The following is a 20,045-nucleotide window of genomic DNA, read 5'->3' as shown; positions in this document are numbered from 1 at the left end:
TGCGCCCCGGGGCGCCGCTCGCCGCTTTTATGCCCGGTTCTGTGCTGATGTCAGAAACGAGCCCCGGCGGGGACAGAGCCGAGGCATCTCCCCTCCCCGCCGCCCCCCGCGCTCGCTCTCGTCAAATCAGGAAAAGGATTTTCGTGACTCATAGAGGGCCATAATTTTATCTCCAGCCGGCCGAGGCACATCGCTCGGGAGCGTTCTGATCTCCGTCCTCGACGTGACGCGGTTCGGGACGAGGGGGAAGAATTCCACCCGTACTGGGGGCGGGAGGGGTCGGGAGAGACGCGGTCCCTGCCCGGACGAGCAGGCGCACGGCCGCCTCCAAGCATCCCCTGCTCCGTGGGGCTGGAGCAGCAGCTGGGTACCCCTGGCAGTGCTCACCCCGAGCAGTGCTGCATTGCTTTTCATGCTGCCCTCCAGCGAGGGGGCACAGCGGGGACAGCCGACCCCATATGGCCAAGTGCAACGGGCTGTGTGGGGCCAGGGTTTAACCACAGCACCTGGGCAAAGGGGAGGGCGGGGAGACAAAGCATCCTTAGCTGCAGCATGTTGAAGGATGACACTGTGAAATAAACCTCTGGGTTCTGGACCCTATGTCAGCTTTATTGTGTGATGCAGTGTGCATACATAACCTCTACACAGAGCAGTAAATGTTAAAGCTACAACCTGAACGATGCCTTATTTGTACGCTGCTGAGACTTACAAGGAGGGCTCCAGAGGGTCAAGAGTCTGCCTGACCACCTGAAAGGACTTGGCTTACTGCTGGAATTGAGTACAGCGAGAGGCGTGTGGGTGAGGGCTGAACCATGGCACCAGAGCAAACCCACAGCATTGCTCAGAGCTCAGCGGAGCGCTGCAGGGAGTTGTGCTCAGCTGCTGCAAACCAGCATGGTGCAGAGCCTCCATGGATGCTCCTGGGAGGGGGGGACGTGTGCGTGCATACATGTACACCATGAACTGCTTACAAGCTGGGGAGGGTAAAAGCAGTCATACTGCCATGAGTGTAACTCTTTCCACTTTTTCAACTTCAGGCAAGAAGGATTTCACTTTAAAGAAGGAAAACTGATAGGTAAGTTTCCAGCCTCACAGGACTACTCTGGGATGACTGCAGGACTAATGTCTAAATAGTGAGTTCTCTGCTACGACCAAAGCTAAACCTTGTGAATCATGCTAAAAGTAAAAGCAGAGATGGAGCTGAAGTTTTTAACAAAAATCTCCCCCCTCCCCCCCATCTTCAGTTAGTGGAAGCAGAAAACAGCCAGCCTCAGAGAGTGGGAGGGTGCTCAGGGCCAGTGCAGCCTCCAGGGGACAAAGGCACACCTCCAGGGGACCTTTCTGCAGACTGGAGAGAGCTTGGTACTGGTTTCCTTCTGAGCCTGCTGATGGAACCTTGCAGGGAGAGAAGGCACCTTTGGTCAGACTGACCCCAAGCTGTCTTCCTACTGGTGCAGTGAAAGCTGCTGCCTCTTCCCACAAGCCACACCTCACTCCTGCCCCCATATGAGCCCAGCTGCTTCAGGCAAGAAGCCTCAGTGTGTACCTACTGGGTTTAGTGCAAAGAGTCATTGGCCAAGAGCTTGCTAGGAGCAACACAGTGCAGCTCCCGTGCAGGGAAAGGAAGCTGTGCCCCAGAGATGAGGCAGGACCAGTGCTGGGCTGCACATCAGGCCCTGGGACACTGTGCTTTACCGTGGGGACCCTTCCTCTGGCATCACCACCAGTGGTTCTCACAGTGTCCCTAGTGGAAGGGACAAGGAGAGCAGCATCCTGCCCAAACAGATGTGGTCCTCGTGATTATCCGGCCATGTGTCTGCACTCCTGCAACTTGTTCCTCTCTCTTCCAGCTTCCAGGGGGATGTGGCCATGGGAGAAGGAGGGGCAAGCACTGGGGGAAGGCTGGGTGCTGAAGTCCCGCACTGTCACTGAAATGCAGTGGCGGGTGGGCATCCCCTCTTCAGGACAAGTGGGTCATCACTGGCTTCTGCAAGGCACGAGAGGCAAGACATCAGCACCGCTGTCCCCTGTGACATGGACAGCATATTTTCTGTCCCTCCTGGGGCTCTGTGGGTTGGAGGGGAGCACTGGAGGATGGGGTACCACTGCCAGCCTGGCCACGTACCGCAAAGAGACGCTCCACTCTCCTGTTCTTCCCATTGGGGTTCCTCTGCGTCAGCGAGCCGCGGTAAACCGAGTTGCGGTCAAAGGAGTCATCGAAGCCTGTAATGGAAGAAGAGGCATGAGGTGAGGCTGGGTAGTGCTCCAGCTCATGCAGAGGGGATTAGGCTCTCCCAGTGACGTCTGGCTTGATGGAGCATCTCTCTATCTTCTTTGCAGGACTGATGTGTCCTTGAGGCTGCCTTTATGTGCCTGCCCATTGCCTTAGGAGAATGGATGACTGAGGAGACCTTTACACCTACCAGCCTGTGCCTGGGAAGCAGAGCTTTTAATTGTCTCATATGGGGAAACGCAATTCCTTCTTTGCATTAAGTGATCTTTCCCCTCCTTTCCTCCACTCATCTTCTATTTGGCATTATCTGGAAGGAGAGCCATTCCTTCTGCCTGTAAGCGTATGAGGCAAGATAACGGAAATAGAAAAGTCATTTCCTAATGGCATTTGCTGATATCTGTCAGGATGAAACTTTTCCTGTGATTGCCCTCTGCCACATGGGCTGCTGGGCTGAGTTTCAGGTCACGGCCTACTTTGAAGCACTCCCAATCTGCCATTTTCCACAGCTTGGCTCTCAACGTCCCAGTGGGACCAGTGGCAGAGATGGGCAAATAGCAGGGCAAAGGATACCCTTCCCCAGGGTAATCAGTGAGAAGAAATGGCTAAGGAAAGCTTAGGTGGGGTGTTAAGGGCTAGTTTTGAAGGCAGAGCCACTAGGGTGGTAGAAGCCCACACTGCAGAGCAGTGGCCCTTGGGGCAGGCAGTTGTCTGCCACCAAGACCTGTATGGCAGTCACCTCACCCTGTCCCCAGCACTGACCCTGATCCTCCACCACAGATGAGGTCTCCTCTGTAGCTGTGCTGGCAGGACACAAGCACAGGGAACAGCATTCCAAAAAGGGAGAAAATAGGAAGAGAGAGATAGAAATGACCGAGCATCTCATGAGCTGAGGTCATCCCACAGACAAAGCCGCAGCTCTTACCAGTGATTTCAAAGGGACTGTTGAACCTCCTCCTGAGGACCTGGGGCCCAGGCATTGCCTGCAAGAGAGGGAAAGCAGTCTGTGGTGGGTAGGAAGACACAGAGGATGCCCTCCTGCCCTTGCTGAGCACTCAAACCCACATCCTGGAACACAGGATTAAGGCTTATTAAACACATGCTAGACACCTACCCACCTTAACATCATCCAAAGACTCCCCTGGACTGCTGGTGGGGGTGGGGGAGCAGAGGTGGAAAGCCTGCAGACAGAAAAGGGGCACAGGTTCTCTGTGTTTGCTTCACCCCAAAGCAGCCTCCCATCTCATCCTCAGTGAGGCTCAGAGCAGCCAGGAAGGAGCTGGGAGCAGCCAGGCAGCCCCTCCCTGTGCTCACAAGCCCCCTCCTCCCCACTCACCTGCCCATTTGATTTCTTCCTTGCCTTTTCCACCAGCTTCACCGTCAGCCCCGCAGCAGACAGAGCCGCGATTCGAGATTCAATATCCGATATCTTTAAAGGGAGGGAAACAAAACAGGTGGGCAGAGTGTGGAAGACTGCCAACCAGCTTTGTTAGCTGGGCTGGAGGTGAAGTAGCTCCTGATGAGCCCTTACCTCGCTCTCTGCCTGCTGTACCTGTGCAGCTGCTGAGGCCACTTTGTCCTCCAGCTCCGACAGCTCCGAGTCGGTCGTGCTGCAGTGCCGAGCCCCTTCCTCGAGCTCTGACAGGGTTGTCTCCAGCTGATAGGCCTTCCCAGCAGCCAGGTAGACCTGGAATAGAAAGAGAAAAAAAAGAATAGGTTGCACCATTAAGCTTCCTGCTTGCTCCTCCCCTTCATGTGAACACAGCCCCTGCTGCTCTTCTATGGCCCCCTTCCTGCCCTGCAGCCCTGGCAGCACCCTCAGTTCTGGCAGGGCTCTTTGTCACTGTGTGTCCCATTGGAAGGAGTTGTGTTACTCAAGTGCTGTTACCGCCCCTTGGCTACTACTCAGATGCAAGACCAAGCAAAGCAATTTAGTAGAAGTTAGATTGTCTGTGCAACAACATCAGAAGGCCACAGTTCTGCTGAATGATCCCGAAATCTTGGTACTGCTAATGCATGACCTGCTCCTCTAGCCCTCTCTGCTGGCATGCTGAGCACCCACGTGTGCCATGTCCTGTAGGTCCCCACTGACCCCACTGCAAGCCCCGAGGCAGAGTGTCCATAACCAAGTGCAATCATTCAGTTTATGAGTCACAAGGGCACCGTTTGCTGCCAGGCCATTAAACATCATTAAGCATCCTCAAGGCAAGTGGCATCCCTTAAAGTGCAACTGGTGGGACATGACTCACCAGGGACCCGAGGGAATGGTGGGATGAGCACATGGCTCCCACAGCCATGAGCAGGAGAAGCAGGAAGCCCAAAGTTTGCTCTTGCACCAGTCAGCCCTCCAAAGGAAGGAGCGTGGCTCACCTGGACAGCAGGAGGGGCTCAGCATCATCAGATAGGGCAGTGGGGATGTCAGAAGGCATGGCTGGCAGAGCACAGATGTGATGCCCAAGCTCAGATCTCCAGCTACAGCACTTAGCTAGGAGGACCTTTGTGTCTATGAACTGTGAATAACCTACTGTTTGAGGCATATAAGAAAATCAGAGTGTGTCAACCCTCGGTTAATCCTTTTGAGGCAAACAGAACTCTTTCCTTCCCCTAAACTCTACCCTGAGCCTCACAACCTGCAGCTGGGAGGCTTGCATCCTTACACATAGATGCTTGTGGTGCCCAACCTTTGACCTCCAGAATGCCTGCTAATAAGAAGCTTGGGGGGGGGTCCACTGTACTCCCTCCCCCAGTTCCCTCCTTGCTCACAGAGGCTCTGGGGAACCTTACATTTTCCTCAAGCTCACGGTATGCTTCAGCCGCCTCTTTCCCATCCTCCATGCTGAGATGCAGAGCACAGCCATCACTGCCCCAGCTCTGTCCTTGCAGTGACTCAGAGACCGCTTTCTCCGTGGCATTTATGGCTCTCAGTGCTTTGGCCGTGATTTCACTCAAAGCCTGAGCTGAGGACCTCTGTGAATGCCCAGTCAAAGTGCAGGAAGGGGTGAGGAAAAAAAAAAAAAAAGAAAAAAAATAATTTCATTATTTTGACGTGTGCTTGTAGTGTACAACTCAGCACAAGTAGGCATGGAGAGGCATCAGGCCTATAGCAGCCAGTGGAAGATAGAAAAGGGATAATGAAAGGGCTTAAGGGCTCTCTAGTGGGGCTGAAAAAGTGGCTGCCCAGGGAGTGGTGGGGGTCACCATCCCTGGAGATGTTCCAGAGCCATGGAGATGTGGCACTGAGGGATGTGGTCAGTGGGCATGGCAGGATGGGTTGGTGATCTTAGAGGTCTTTCCCAACCTGAATATTCAATGATTCTCTTAGCCTTTCTCCTGCCAGGTTGGCTGGTTGTGATGCCGCACTGGAAAAGCATGTAAGATGTTGGATTGCCCCACTGCCAGAACCTGGGGCTGATATCCTTACCTCCCACCCCAAGGAGCACTGACAGCTGTGACACCTCTAAGTGCTGCCCTAGCCCTTTTGCTAGGTAAGCCATAAAGCACACGTAAAAATAGACCCAAGAAGCTCATCATCCCTCTCTCAGCTGATAATTCCCTAGAAACCAAGGAGATTGGGGTGATATGTGCACTGGAGACAAAGACAAACAGTTTTGTTTACCACTGCACGTATTCCCAGGCAAGCCACTCTGCAAAGAACCAGCTAACTCAGCCCAGATGACACTTTTATCACTTTATGGTGCCCTCATGGTACAGCAGAGTTTCACACCACAAATGCTGCTTTTATCTGAGTGCTCCCCCATTAGAAGCCTTTTTTCCTGACTGGATGGGACTTGCATAGAAACCAACTGAGGATTACGTGAATTCCAGACCCAGGTCTGGATTTGGTCGTGGAGGTGGTGCTGGGTTTCGTTAGGCTTTGTGCTCCCTGCTTCTGAATGCGCTCTGAACTCAGTTCTGATAACTGCAGATCATTTATGTCAGAAAGTCACTGGGTTTTCTCATGAGACACCCTTAGAAATCTCTCAAAAAAACCCCCACAAGGCAGGTTGCTGTAAAAAAATAGGCACTGACACAGCCTTTAACCCAAACTCCTCCACCTGCACGTCACTGCAGTCACCTCTCACTCAGTTTTATGGTATTTGTTGCCTTTGCTCTGAGTGTCATTGCAGTGCAGAAGGCTGGATGTCTCTCCCAGCTTGGGAGCTGAACTGTGTAACCCCCATGTTACCTGCCTGACCTTCACCACTCTGTTTCATGCTTATGGCCCTATTAGGGAATATGTGGGGAAAAATGGGACTGCTACAGGTCTGGAAGAGACATTTCAAGATGCAGCAGGCAGCTGCCAAGGGCTGCCAGTCCCAAATTGTCACTGAGCTCTTCTCTTCCCCTCTTCTCCATAGCATCCCTGTAATGGAATCCAGGCCCTGAGATAAGTGTGTAATACTCTACTGCATGGATGTGGATGTTGCACCCCTTCCCATGATGGGCAGTAGTCTTTCAGACCTCTAAGAGAATTTATTTTCAACTCTTTGATCAGTCTAGGAGAGCCTACAAGTCTTCCTAAGGTGAAAGGTCTAGATCCAATACCCTGGGACTTTTCTATTCCTAGCTGGACTTGATCTGTGTGGGTCATCCTTTCCACCTTAGAATGCCCTATGATACAGACAGCAGATCCAGACAAGCCACAGCCCTGGAGGCATCAAGCTGATGTGAGACAGAACAAGAGACCAGTCATGGTACACGTGAGGACACAGATTACCTTTCGAGCTTCACTGGCCACGTCATCGCTGGAGGAGCTCATCTCAGGTCTCTTCACTCCCTTCCTTTCTTCACGCTCCTCTTCTTCAGAAGAGACTTCTCTGTCACTGATGTTGCTGGTGAACTCCTCCAGCTTCCTCTTCAACTCCTCCTCCTCAGCATCAGGATCAAGCTGGGACTCTGTGGCCAGAGACTGAAACAACAGTAGAAGTGAATTGTTCACACAGAATTTATTTGGTTTTCCCCTAAAAAAAAAAAAACAAAAACAAAAACAAAGCAACAAAACCCCCAAGGGATTAGGGACCAGAAATCACCACATTTTCATTTGTAGCCATGGTGTGGCTGGCAGCTCCAAGGACATAAACCCCCACCACCCAAAGGCAGTGCACCAGGCTGCAAGGAGAACCTCCATTTCCCCAGCTGTGCTGAATCAGAGCCTCTCAGTACTGATTTGTGATGAGAAAACACTCAGATTTACCAACAGGAACACCAAATAGCTGTCCCCATTACAAGTTTTGGGAAGAATAAGACATTACGTTGTTTCTCCCCCGTGCCTGAGGGACTGCTCTGTAATTATTACTATCCATCCCACTGAGTCATTAGCAGCCAGAGCATCTCATTGCAATGGGTTCACATGAAGGAAAAGTACACAGCCTAAAATTAGAGACCCAAAAAATCAATGTTAAGCGACCTATGCATTCACAGATTCTGCATCCTCACCCAACTTTAACTTAATTTAGCTGTTTCCTTCAGAGCCTAATGGCATAGCAAGACAAGAGCAGCCCAGAAGAGATACAGAAGTCCTTCTTGACTCAGAGCTCTCATCTAAAATAACCAAATCACTTTTCTATACATAAAGATTGATTCTCCTATGAGCACTCAATAGAGAATCAAAGTGAAACATGGCTTTCCTTGTGCAGAAGAGGCCTGGCACTAGCTTGCACAGGGACCCAGATGTCCTAGGTTAAGCTTGCCTCCATTTCTGTCCAATGATGCAACACTTTTGCTATTTGAATCAAGAGGAGTTAAGCCCTGTGGGGAGATGGGCCAAGCTTTTTTTTTTTGCAGTCCCACTTTAGGGCTGCCTCCCCTCATCATGCTGCTTTTGGGGTGACCCCGGGAGCTGATTTCTCCCTGAAACTCTCTGATAATGAGGAGAAGGGGCCAGTGAAGCCCTCTCTCCCTCCCTGTTGCCCTGTTACCTCAGCAGAGCGCACCAGGATTTTTTCCTCCAAGCGGTTCAGCACGCGTTCAATCACTGACATGCGTTTGTTGAGCTCGTGAATCTAGAGGGAAGGAGAAAGCATAGAGAACAGACCAGCCACCATTGACAGGACAGTGGGAAAGGAGCCCAGGGTGCATGCAACCAGCAAAAGTAAAAAAAAGAATCACAGAAACACTAAGGTTGGAAGAGACCTCTAAGATCATCTAGTCCAACCGTTGACCCATCCCCACCATTCTCACTAGCCACGTGTGAGAGACCAAGATACCAAAATATCACGTTGTGTTGGGCATCAGAGAGTGAAGGACTGTTACCCTGGGCACCCTGAGGAGCTTCACGAGGTGCAGAACCTCTCCTCAAAACTCAAAGTGATGCTACATCCATGGGATGCTGTAAGTCCCACCAGAGCATTGGGAGCTTCGGCGTGGTGACCACAAAACCTTCCTACCTTGGTCTTTTTCAACCTGCTCATGCACTTACCCCGTGATCCCCTGCTGAATACATCACTGGGAAAGGAAGGGGGTAGAAGGGAGGAGCTTCCCATGAAAAATTCCCAATCAGAACACAAAACTGAAAGTTGTTCCCAACACACTTTGAAGTTTTTCCTCACTTCTCAATGCTTTGATCTGCCAGGATTCTCAACCCTCTTTTCCTCCTCCCTCTACCAGCTGAAAAGAGAGGAGGAATAAAGAGAAATAAGAATTCTGAAAATCACAGAGAAATGGCTTTCCAGGCTCAAGAGCCACAACAAATTTTTTTTGTGGTTAAATGACTGAAAGCATAAAAGGAACCTCTTCATTTTTCCTCCTTTCAGAAACGAATATTTTCTCTCCTTCAAGACTGGGCCTTCTCCTTTGATCCAAACAAATAAAACACAAATGATGTAAAATATTGCCTGTTCCACACGGATAAAACACTGCATGCTGCATCACTCCTGCTCCGTGTGGCTGCCTCCCACTCAAAGGGGACGAGCAGCAAATGCAATAAGTGAATGGAGCAACAAAGAGACGCGAGGGCTTCGCTTTGTTTTTGTAACATTTCCACCCTCTCACTGAGTTTTTGTGCTGGCTGGTGTTTGATTAATTAGATCCTCACAACAGCTTGCATCTGCTTAAGTGAAGATGGATGTAACAACCTGGCACCTGGGGAGAGCAAAGCGTTGCAATTACTGCCCCGAATTGAATGAGCCTTTAAGCAGCATTAAACCCACAGGCTGGAAGCAATCCGCGCCAGCTCTAAGTGGTTTCTCACTATCATTGGGCCTGACTCTTGCAGCACTCTGGTGACAATGAGAAGCCTGTGATGGACCATAAACTTCAGGAGAGGGGATGGATGTGAGCTCAGCATCTGGTACTGTCTGCACTTCCTGTAAGCAGCTCGGAGAGGTCGGAGCACAATGCAGAGCTGGCTGTCAGCAGGTTACAGGGAGAGGAAGAGCTGGTTTTCATTCTCCTTCCTGAGCAAGGCTGGCTTTAGTGCCCAGTTATCCCTGTGCAAAGCAAGGTGCACCCCAGTAGGGTGCATCCCATTAGGGGCTGGTCCACCTGCACTGCTCTCTGAACGACAAAGGCTGGTGAATACATCTCCACTAAAACACTTCAGATGAACCAACTTCAGCTTATTTCTGTGCTTTAAGGGGTGCTCTGGCTTTCTCTCCCCTTTGGGCTCCTCTTGGCTTCTCCTGGGCTAGTGGTAGCAGCCATACCTGTGTTGCTGTGGGGTTAATGGGCCAGCCCCGTTTCCTCCTGCTGGGCAAGGGGCAGGCTCTGCTAGCTGTTGCTAGCTGTAAACCCATCAGCCACATAAAGGGCAGGAAGGATGAACAGCTACTTAAGCTAATGAACGATGCTGGCATACGAACAAATGGGGTTGAATTGGGAATTAGGAGATGCCTTGTAACCATTAGGTACCACCCATGCCTTCACGCTGTTGTGACAGCAAAACACCAGGCACACTGTTCCCAAACCAGGGCTGGAAGTGGAGATGAAGGAAGTCATCTGGAGTACCGGTGGGAATTTGGCCCCATTTCCCCACTGCAAAGCACTGTGCACATTTCATGCCTAACGGACTGTGGGCTCATTAACGACACCCAGGCTGAGCTTTTTCCATTTGCAGTGGGCTGGAAAACAAAGCACGTCCACCCATTTGAACATATGCTGAGAGAAATAAAGGCCAAAGGACAGATGCCCCCACGGAGGCACACAGAGCTCAGCAGCACCCAAGATGTGCACAGCTGTAAGTGGAACCAGCACACTTCTCCCCTTGGAAATCTGTGTGGTCAGACACCAACGTGCATTTTGCTGCTGAAGAGGGTCAGGGAAGGCTTAACCGTTCTCATCCTTTCTCAAAGGTGATGACAAGAACTGCAGGTCCTCACTTGACAATTAAAACAAGCGCACAGCCTTCCTGACACCCTTCTCTAGGCTGTTCCCCTATTATCACTTGGCAGAAATGCATGACAGGTCAGCCTGTCCCTGTCCTACTGAGGCCAGAATGCTCCACGCTGCCAAAGAATAGGATCTCAGGGCTGATTAAACATTCCCCTCCAAGCCTTGATCATAAAGCCCATTCACTTGATGAATGAGGACACGTAAAACTATAGGTAGCGTGCAGATTAATGGGGGCAGGCTGGAAATTAACAGCATTGAAGGCAGGCTTGTTACTGCATCAACAGCGGGTACAGTTTCTCCCAGCCATGACCATAGAAGTAGAAGGGCTGATGTGAGGAATACTGTGTAATATTAATGGGACAGAGAAAAGCCTGATCTCTTCATCATGAGGAATGGATGAGCAGAAAACACACCTTCCCACTTTCCCAGCCTGACTTCCCATTTCATGGCCACCTCTGCATAGCCCAGAGGGCTGAGCATGGCCTGGGCATTCATCCACCTGGTGCCACACAACACCACCATGCGACACCAAGCAGATGTGACAGCCTCTAGGCCACCCCACAGGTGGCACTGTTTGGTACCTGACTTCCCGAGCTGTGGCTGATGTTCTCCTGGGAGGAGGCTCTGCTCCGGCGTTTCAGGTGGTGAGGCAGGCAGGCAGCGAGCTTTGGGGCTCCCTTCACATCCTCATCAGAGGTGTCCATGTCTGCAGAGTAGAGGGACCGGGGCTGCTCCATCCAGGGGCTGCCTTTGGAGGGAGAAGGCTTCAGTATGAGGACTCAAGAGATACACAGCCCCTAGCACAAAGCCCTGGATGTCAGTCCCATCCCTCAGACAAGCAAATAAGCAGGTCAGTTTACCCCTTCTAGTGGAGTTGCAAGCAGAAGTTCAGCCTGCAGATCCATCCACCTAAACAGGGTGCTGCTGAGCTACAGGTGGGCACGAGGAACATTCCCCTCACCCCCTCAGATCTCAAGCAGCTGAGACCCTCAATAAAACCTGCTCCTGCCTCTTCAGTCATATTACAGCCCAGGTTTGGGCTCCTCATTCAGTCTGGGTGCTGGGAGCAGTTTATCCACATGGAGCATAACTTATGAAAGCAGGGAGGGCATCTTCCCAAGGAGCAATGAGAGCTGGAGAGATCTCTTGGGTAGCTCTTACAGGCATTTTTCCCTAGCAGGGTGCTGGAACCCAGACACTTACCAGGTTTTGAACTTCTGTCCAGGCTCCGTCTGCGTGCATTGAGCGTGAGTCGAACCTCCGTGCTGAAGTGCTGCTCCGGAGGGCTGAGGTGCTGCTCCTGCTCCCTCAAGATGTGGAACACAGCTGCCAGGTCAGCCTCCTCCAGCCGGGGCTCTCGGGGAGCATCCTCAGCTGGGCCAGAGAAATCTGGGAAGGACTGAGAGACGGGGGCTGATGCTGGGACCGCCCTCCCCACCTCCCCAAGCAGTTCCTAGTTTTGTCCTCCAATAGCTGCACGGATTGAGCCTTTATAACACTGATTTTAAGCAACCTGGCTTACAGGCTTTTTGATCTTCACGCTGAGCAATATTTCAGATGACTGCCAGGGGGCACTGTTAGTTTCTATGAGAGCCAGGCATCTGTCAGGCTGACTTGGGCCACAAGATCCAGCCTTTAAAGCATCACACACTTTGACTTGCAAGGTCGCAACAGCCACCTACTTCTCAACAACCAATACATCGACTTTGTTTCAGCCCTCCTTATGCTTGCATTAAATTCCACAGCATAAGGGCGAAACGTAGGTAAAGGACGTACATGTCTATGTAAAGAAAGATTGAACCTGCCCATTTGTCCCAAATCCTGTATTCTCCCAACCAGCTGGCACAAAGCAGTTATTTGTGCAGTTTTTTTTGTGCCCCAAGTTCTCTCCTCTGACAGATGGGGACTTCCCACCCCCCTGGCCACACAGGATTCCTCTTCTGAACCTCACACACAAAGCTACCAGCAAACCACGTCCCCAGTGCATGCAGGAAAGCAGCCCCAAACTGGATTGGATGATGGGAGAGAAAGTTGTTTTCAGCATTCCTTAAGTGCAGAACATTCTGCTCCCAAACACTGGCTGGAAGCTAGGGTGTCCCACAGCCCTGGGACAGCATAGGAAATAGCCAGCAAAGAGATCAGCCCAAATCTGGAAGGAGAGGTGCAAGAGAGTCCTCACCACAGCCAGCTCTCCTGCTCCTGACTCAGGGTTTGGAATGGAAGAAGAAATAGCAGTGCTCTGCACAGAGATCGGCACCGCAGCTTCCCAAAGCCACCGTGCAACCCTACAGCCACAGCAGCAGGAGGAGGACAGAGAGAAAGGCAAGCCCAGTACCTGGAAAGCATCAGAGCTGATGGCCACTGGAGAGAGCTGGGCAGATTGGCGGCGAGACTGGGCAGAGTACTCCGAGTCCAGCTCAAAATCAAAGGGGTGCACGGACAGCAGGCGCTTTGTCTTGCGCATCTTGGCGTGGAAAATGGGAGAAGGGAAAACTCAGCTGGCTTCCATGGAAAGCAGAAGGAGCCCTCGCCTGCTTAGTTTGCAGAATCTGTTTGTGGGAAGCTCTCAGGATGGGAAGCTCCCACTTTTCCTGGAGAACACTGGGTTCTCAGGAGTATCCTGCTTGCAGGGAGCCAGTTAACGTGGGACTGCTAGGACTGAACTCAAAGACCTGGTTTCCTGGGTCTCTGCATCGAGACTGTGGCCATAAGCAGACAGCAAGATGCTCTGCTGGCAAGATTGCTCTGAAGGCAAGGTGAGCAGCTGAACCCCTCAGAAAGAGGCTCAGGAGCTGCTCTTGGGGCCTGAAGCAGCTCCATACCTCTGATCCTGGGAGCAAACCTCCCCAGATACGGGGAAAGCCATGAGCTGGTCTGGGAGTGGGGCTAGCATCAGGAAGCAGAGCAGGGAGCAGTACCCAGCCACCACCACCCAAGGCAGGCTACAGTGCAGCCAGAAGGGGTGAGTGGCTGCAGGGGAAGCCCTTACTCTGTTGTAGCACTCTGCTTCAGCTCCATGGAGCGCATCATCCTCATCACCACTGTCGTCCCCAGTGCCACCATTGGCAGGGTGCTGGCATTCACCTGGAGGAGACAAGGGCATGGTGAGCACAGGCAGCTCCTGCACCCTGACCTTGGGGCAGGCAACCCCCTGCCCTGGTGTCCCACCAGTGCATGTCAGGAAGACTGATTCTGAAACACCTCCTTCAATTTTTATTATTTGGCATGCTGCACTGTGGCTCCTGTGTGGCACAAATAAAAGGAAGGGGACAACGGAAAGAAAAGGAACAAAAAATCCTCTTGGAAGAGCAAAATGTCCCATGGCAAGATTAACCCTCCCTGCAAGAAGAACACAGCCCAAATCCACAAATTCAGCGCATTTGTTACAAACACAGCCAGCTTCAAGCACATGACATGGATGCACTGAGATCACAGTGAGCTCTCACAAGCCACAAGTTTGGCAGGCAACAAAAAGCCCTGTTGTTTCAGAGTCTGCCCTCAGAAGCCCCAAGGGTGCTGCAGGGCAGAGGATGAGCAGCGAGGCTCCTCGTCCCAGCCACACTGAGCAGCTCCGGGGTACCCACAACCGGAGGGAGCAAAAAGAAAAACAGCAGCAACCTCCATCTGACTGCACAACACACACTGCAGTTCTCTTTTTGACTTACTGTTGATGTCTGGCAGGCTGTAAACTCTGTCATGAAGACCTGAACAACAAGAGGAATAAAAAAAAAAAAGGATAAATAAATGTTTTCTCTAGGTAGCTTGTACAGAACAAGCCTCAGAGCAATGCTTAAGCACAGCTCTCAGTCTCTAGCCATCACAAGGCACAGCCATCAAAGGCTCTTTGGAGAGAACAAAGCATGTGCTTGGAGACATAGCTTGACTTGGAAGATCAAGTTGTATATTGGGCACAATATCTTCTCAGAAAGAGCAGTGATGCAGTGGCACAGCTGTCCAGGGGGTGCTGGGGTGTTCCATAACCATGCAGATGTGGCACTGAGGGATGTGGGCATGGTGGGGCAGGTTGAGGTTGGACGTAGGGATCTTAAGTCTTTTCCAACTGGAATGGTTCTGTGATTCTCTTATCGTTTTTAAATATAAAAAGGAATCTCAGAAACGCATGCCACAAGAGTTGTGCTGGTGCCAAGAAAGCAAACCAGCTGCAGAGGTGGCAATCACAGCTGGGCAGACAAACCACAGCCGGGCACACAAACCACAGCCGGGCACAGGCAGAGCCGAGGTGCCAGGACAGGCTTTGAGCCTGGCAGTCAGTGCCCCCTGCTGACAGCGGCTGCTGCATGCACGCACAGCACCCAGGCTCAAACCTCAGACCCTAAAATCCCAAGGGCTCGGCATGGCTGTGGCAGGTTTTGTGCCTGCTGGCTGTACGTGCCAGACAGAGACGTGAAAGCAGGGAGCTGAAGCTGCTCCATCAACCACGCAGCAAGCCTGCAGGCAGCCAGCACAGCCAGTTGTTCAGCTAATTCCTCAGCAAGCTATATAAATCAAGGCGAGAAAGTTAACCCCAGCTGAAGGCAGAGCTTGGACATCCTACCCTGCTGTTTCATGGGTATCAACGCTAAGTTCTCTGGCTGGCATCCCTTCGGGTGCCTGCCCAGCTTGCAGGACAGCAGAAACCCCGGCGCTTGTCCTCACCTAGAAGAGCTGAATTCCCCTTCTGCCCTGGCTGCAGCCTGCCGTAGAGGGACTGCAGCACCTTGGCACTTCCAAACCTCTTGAAACGGGACCGCACGTGCTCGTAGTACCACTCGAGGGAACCGATCTTCACCACCCTGCCCCAGGAGGAAGCACATAGAGGTGAGGCAGCCTCGCCAAAACAGACCCTCACCCCGCTCCCACCCCCGCTGAGCAGAAGGATCGCCCTTAGGGTATGGGGAGCAAGCAGAGGATGCAGAGAAAGGAGAACAGCACGAAGCTGTCCCTGTTCATCACAAGGGAGTTGGACTGGGTGACCTTCAAAGGCCCCTTCCAAGTGAACGATGACAAACAGAGCGTGGGGCTGAGACTGCAGAAACTCTCCATCCCGATGCCCCAGCACAGTGCCCCTACCTGGAGAGGCGGCAGGGGTCACAGACCCAGCCCTGCTCCCTCTTGTTGTAGCGGCTGCAGCTCTTGCAGGTGTAGAAGCGGCAATCCAGGCACTGCCGCTTGCTGTTCAGCAGGAACTTGAAGGGCTGCAGGCAGTGCACGCAGTGCGTTTCGTTCAGGTGGGACTGGTGGGTCAGGAACTCTCTCTTGCTGCTTTCCTGGTCTATCTTGCACTTCAGGTCCCTGCAGACGCATCCCAAAAACAGAGGGGCGTGCATTAGGTGGTGAAATGGCACCCAACAGCAGCTCCCTCCTGCTCCAATCCCTGGACACCTCCAGTACCCCCAAGGAAATCAGTGCTACCACTCTGATTTTTGCATCACTCTATCCATGAGCAGATCCCTCCACTGATACGTTTTCATCCTGGATGCCTTTCCCCAGCACGCAATATCATTTCAGTGAGCTCTGTAGCCTCTCTCACATGGTAAACCCAGTAACGCTCAATCAGCCTAGAGAATGATTTTTCAGGGATCACCTCGAGTCCCACAGCTGGTGGAAACAGCTGGAGGGCAAATTAATCAATAACATATCATGGGGTAAAATTGTGCCCAGCGGAGCAAGGCAGCAGGCTCCACATTTCAGAGCAGGTCCCTATGCATTAGGATTTGCTGCTGCCACATTTCAGATCAGACTTGGCTGTACTAAAAATTGGTTCTTTTTGCTGCACGGGGCATCTCTTTGCCACCAAGCCTCAAAATGCATTTCAACCCAAACCTTTAGGGGCTGGAGGCTTTACCCAAAGGCTTTCTGTTTGTTCTCTGTGCTAGCCCAGGTATGTTTGCCCTCTGGGCTATGGTTACAAGATGGTGTTTGACTTGCAAGAGGCCCTAGCAGGCTTGTTTTCCATCTGGGCAGGGTGAGGGAGCTGCATTTTGCAGGGCAGAAATTGGCCAAGACCAGAAAGCTCAAGCAACCAGGAGGCTTTGCACTGCATCTGGTCACCTGCACCACTGCAAAGCTTCCCCTCTGGAGCTTCCTGATGGAACAGCTTGCACTCAGCACAGAACACAACACATGAAAATAAGCAGTAAGCTTACATGCAGCCACATAAAACAAACCCCAAAACACAAAACCCACCCAGCTGCAGGCTGTGGCAGCCTCACAAACCACCTTCTGAGCACACAGGCCAAGAAAGCAGGTGCTGCACAAACCTAAACTGATCTTAACCCCAGTGGCACAACAGCATTCAGTCCGGAAGAGCAAACAGCAAACAACAAGGAAGAAGAAAGCTTCCCATGGACACTGCTTGCCTTTGAACTCGTGGCACACTGCGTTCATCCATGGCTTCACCAAAAGGGCTGCAGGTTTGGGTGCTGACCCCAAGCTGTGGGCTGCACTCAGCATTCCTTTGCCACCTTGCACCCAGGTTGCTTCCAGCAGGATCCGATCTTTCCCTGGACTGCCTTTTCCTGTTCTCAGAGCCAGTCGGACCCCTTCGCTTCCCCTCCCTCGCCCTCGAGAGCTGCTAAAGGAGGGACAAGCCTCAGCCCAACCGGTTTAAAACCTGCATGCCTCCATCTGTCCGTCCCCGGCAGCCCATCCTTGCGCTGCTCTGCTCAAAGTGAACCAGCAGCAGGGAAGTGGGGAGATGCCAACTGCTCAGTCCCTAAAGCAGGGGGCTCTGGCAGCAAGCTTTATGGAAGGAGGCAACGAGATGCCCCACAGAGGCTGCTCCTGAATTCCTCAGGCACATATTTCTGTGGTTTCTGGGCAGCTGAAGCCTTTGTCCAAGTTGGGTGAATAGCTTCTGACAAAAAACACAGAGGAGGCTGAAAGGGAAGAAAAAGACCAAGTGGGGGAACATTCCTTCAAGGCTTGCATGTTGAGACAGGTCCTGGGAACCAAGTGGGGATGGTCAGAGCAAAGGGAGCAGGATCAATGGGATTCTTCCATCATGTCCCAGCTTGTCACATGCAGAAAACACTCATGTATTCTGTCCAACATGCAGGCACAGGGCAGGCTTGCCCAGCACACCGGATGGTCTGGTATGGCCCGGCTTTATAGGGATACCTGCTGTACCATAAATCTATACCAGCTTTAGCTTGGTGGAGACAGAGAGCTGAGTTGGTGAGCCCACACACACACCTCTGGCTGGGTGACACGCTTGTACTGAAAGATGTTGGCGCTCGGGACGCCTGTGATGCAGGAGAGGTCAAAGCACACTCACCCATTTTCACAGAATGAATTTCAATCACGTTTATCGCTTCCTGCTCGCACAAACCAGGCAAACAGGACTTGCTATCCTGCCAGCAGCTAAATGGATTCCTCTCACTTTGGACCCAACCTTCCTGCTGCCTTCAGCTTTGTTTGTGGAGCCAGTCCCTGTTTTGAAAAACCACACACACCAGCAGCACCTTTCTTTGCGCTCAGAGCTCACCAAATACCTGTCTGCCCCTTAAAGCCTCAGCAGTGCCAGACCTCACAGAGTTAATGCAGATCCTCTGTGGGGCAGGAAGCAGCTAATGGAGCAGAACAGGGCATTTAAAGGTTGCAGCATTCCAGAAGCACCTCTGAGCTCTGCAGTGCTTGTCAAAATGGAAAGCTAAATATAAAAGCAATAAGTGCTGTGACAGGGCGTTGCAGCACTTTGCATCTCAGGTGGGAAGCAGAGGAGCACACAGAAATAAGCTGGGACCACAGGATAGCCCAGCTTTTCCCCTTATTCTTTAGTTATTCCTTTTTTCTTTACCCTACCCGAGTTCGGTGCTTCCCTCTGCCTCATCCCAACCCTGATACTTTCCTCTTTGGAGGCTCAAGGGCTCAGCTGTAGCTGTGCTGACCAACAACCAGACAACATTCCCTATGGGACCCATGCAGGGCACCCAATTAAGCCAGTCTGGCGCCAGGTCAAGTCAGCAAGGAATTCACATCGCCCACTGCTTTGCTGAAGGGCACAGCAATGTCTGTCCCCACCCCCCTCCTCTAGGCAAAGCACAGCTCTGTCACACAGGAGACACTTTCCCTTTCCAGTAATCACATGTTTTCCAGCACCCTTGTCTGGTCTGTGTCCTGCTTTGGAGCTACCAGCTACAGGACGGTGATGATAGGGAATTCTCTCTTCCTCCCACACTGTAATTAGATATGCAATCAGCAGACTCCAAAATTTCCAGCTCAGAGCTCATGGGGAATGGCACACCCCATCCGCCCTGCTCAGCATCCTTCATGCAGGCGGTGAATAGCATCGCTCAGCCCAGCAGATGGGTGCATGCAGGAGTTGTGGCTGGGCAGGGGCTCTTATTCCTGGTTAATCGATGCTAAGGTGCCTGGCCAGACCAACAGGGAGTTCTCAGAAGCACGAGGAAGCCCACTGCAGGCAGAGGAACCTGTTTTCCCACCAGCTGTCACTGTATCACGAAGCACATCACACAATTAAAGCACAGTGTCTCGCATTCCATGAAAAGGGAACTTTAAAACCCACTTGCTTCCCTCACCACTGAAAACAACATTGTTTTCTTACACACGCTTGGGAAAAACCTGCCTTAAATCCTTGCTTGGGCTGCAATAGGGCTGCTAAGTCCTTTCCTTTTCAGTGTGTGCATCAATTTGTAGTTCAGTGACTTTCTATTTCACCCCAATCTCCCTGAAGTTGCCCCAGCACAGCACAAGCTGCCACAGAGTGTATTTCAGCCTCCTGACAACTGCTGTACTCCCCTCAGTTATTTTCCGATGGTCCTTCAGGTGTCCATAAGCTCCCAGGTCTCACTATATTGCAGAGAATCATCCACCTGGGGTTGGAACTAGATGACCTTTAAGGTCTCTTCCTACCTTAGCCATCCTATGATTCTATTCTATGAAGTGTATGAGAGCTCCCAAAACAACACAGCAGTTAAGTGGGGTTCTCTGCCACTAAGAACTCCTTGGGAAATGGAACCCAGCAGCCAGTGGAGTGCACTGAGCAGGCTGCCCCATCACCTGCCCTGGTTACACAGCTGATAACATCACCTATCAATCACTACATTCAGTTTACAGCTCCGTCTTCCTCACCCACTGCTTTATCCACATCCAACACGAGATGAAGGAGCCTATATCTCCCATTGGCAGGCACAGGTACTCACTCCAACCGCTCCTCCTCTTTCTTCCGCAGGTCGAAGTCACGCTGGACCACCTCCCAGACATGCTTGGCCTCCTCATCAGTCAGCTTGGAGAGATCCAGCTTCCTCCCCATCTTGCAGACGAGCCTAAGTGACAACCAGAGGCATTCCTATGGCCGGCCCCGTTACCCGACACACTGCTGGGCCCCACCTCCGTGACCGCCCCAAATAATGGGGCCGCAGGCAGGCGAGCAGGCTCCTGCCAGCCCCACACCTCATCCGCCCAGCTGGGTTAAAGGAAGCATTGACTCACTGCCAAACCACTCGTGTTGTGCAGGGAGTGTAGA

General features: G+C 52.0%; 1 protein-coding gene across 12 annotated transcripts; it reads right to left on the bottom strand.

Moving 5' to 3' along the window:
- Positions 1–445: 445 nt before the first annotated feature.
- Positions 446–20,045, bottom strand: MLPH (melanophilin). Of its 12 annotated transcripts, none has more exons than XM_042822422.1 (17): positions 19,723–20,045; positions 15,629–15,850; positions 15,215–15,351; positions 14,224–14,262; positions 13,548–13,642; positions 12,894–13,022; positions 11,762–11,957; positions 11,140–11,306; positions 8,149–8,232; positions 6,948–7,139; positions 5,015–5,197; positions 3,783–3,917; positions 3,567–3,659; positions 3,349–3,411; positions 3,156–3,234; positions 2,126–2,223; positions 446–1,987 (listed from the first exon to the last, which is right to left on the bottom strand). In XM_042822422.1, the coding sequence occupies exons 1-17, from the start codon at positions 19,830–19,832 to the stop codon at positions 1,961–1,963; spliced, it is 2,049 nt and encodes a 682-aa protein (XP_042678356.1). In that variant the 5' UTR covers positions 19,833–20,045; the 3' UTR covers positions 446–1,960. The 12 variants fall into 12 exon arrangements, with proteins under 12 accessions (XP_042678356.1, XP_042678354.1, XP_042678361.1 ...); XM_042822420.1 differs by having other exon boundaries at positions 447–1,987; positions 3,762–3,917; XM_042822421.1 differs by having other exon boundaries at positions 449–1,987; positions 3,156–3,213; positions 3,762–3,917.

This window comes from Centrocercus urophasianus, unplaced genomic scaffold (genome assembly GCF_019232065.1).
Source record: "Centrocercus urophasianus isolate 14NV4802_14NV808 unplaced genomic scaffold, USGS_Curo_1.0 seq_20, whole genome shotgun sequence".
In the NCBI taxonomy this organism is placed as follows: domain Eukaryota; kingdom Metazoa; phylum Chordata; class Aves; order Galliformes; family Phasianidae; genus Centrocercus; species Centrocercus urophasianus.
This window is presented reverse-complemented; position numbering and strand designations above follow the sequence as displayed.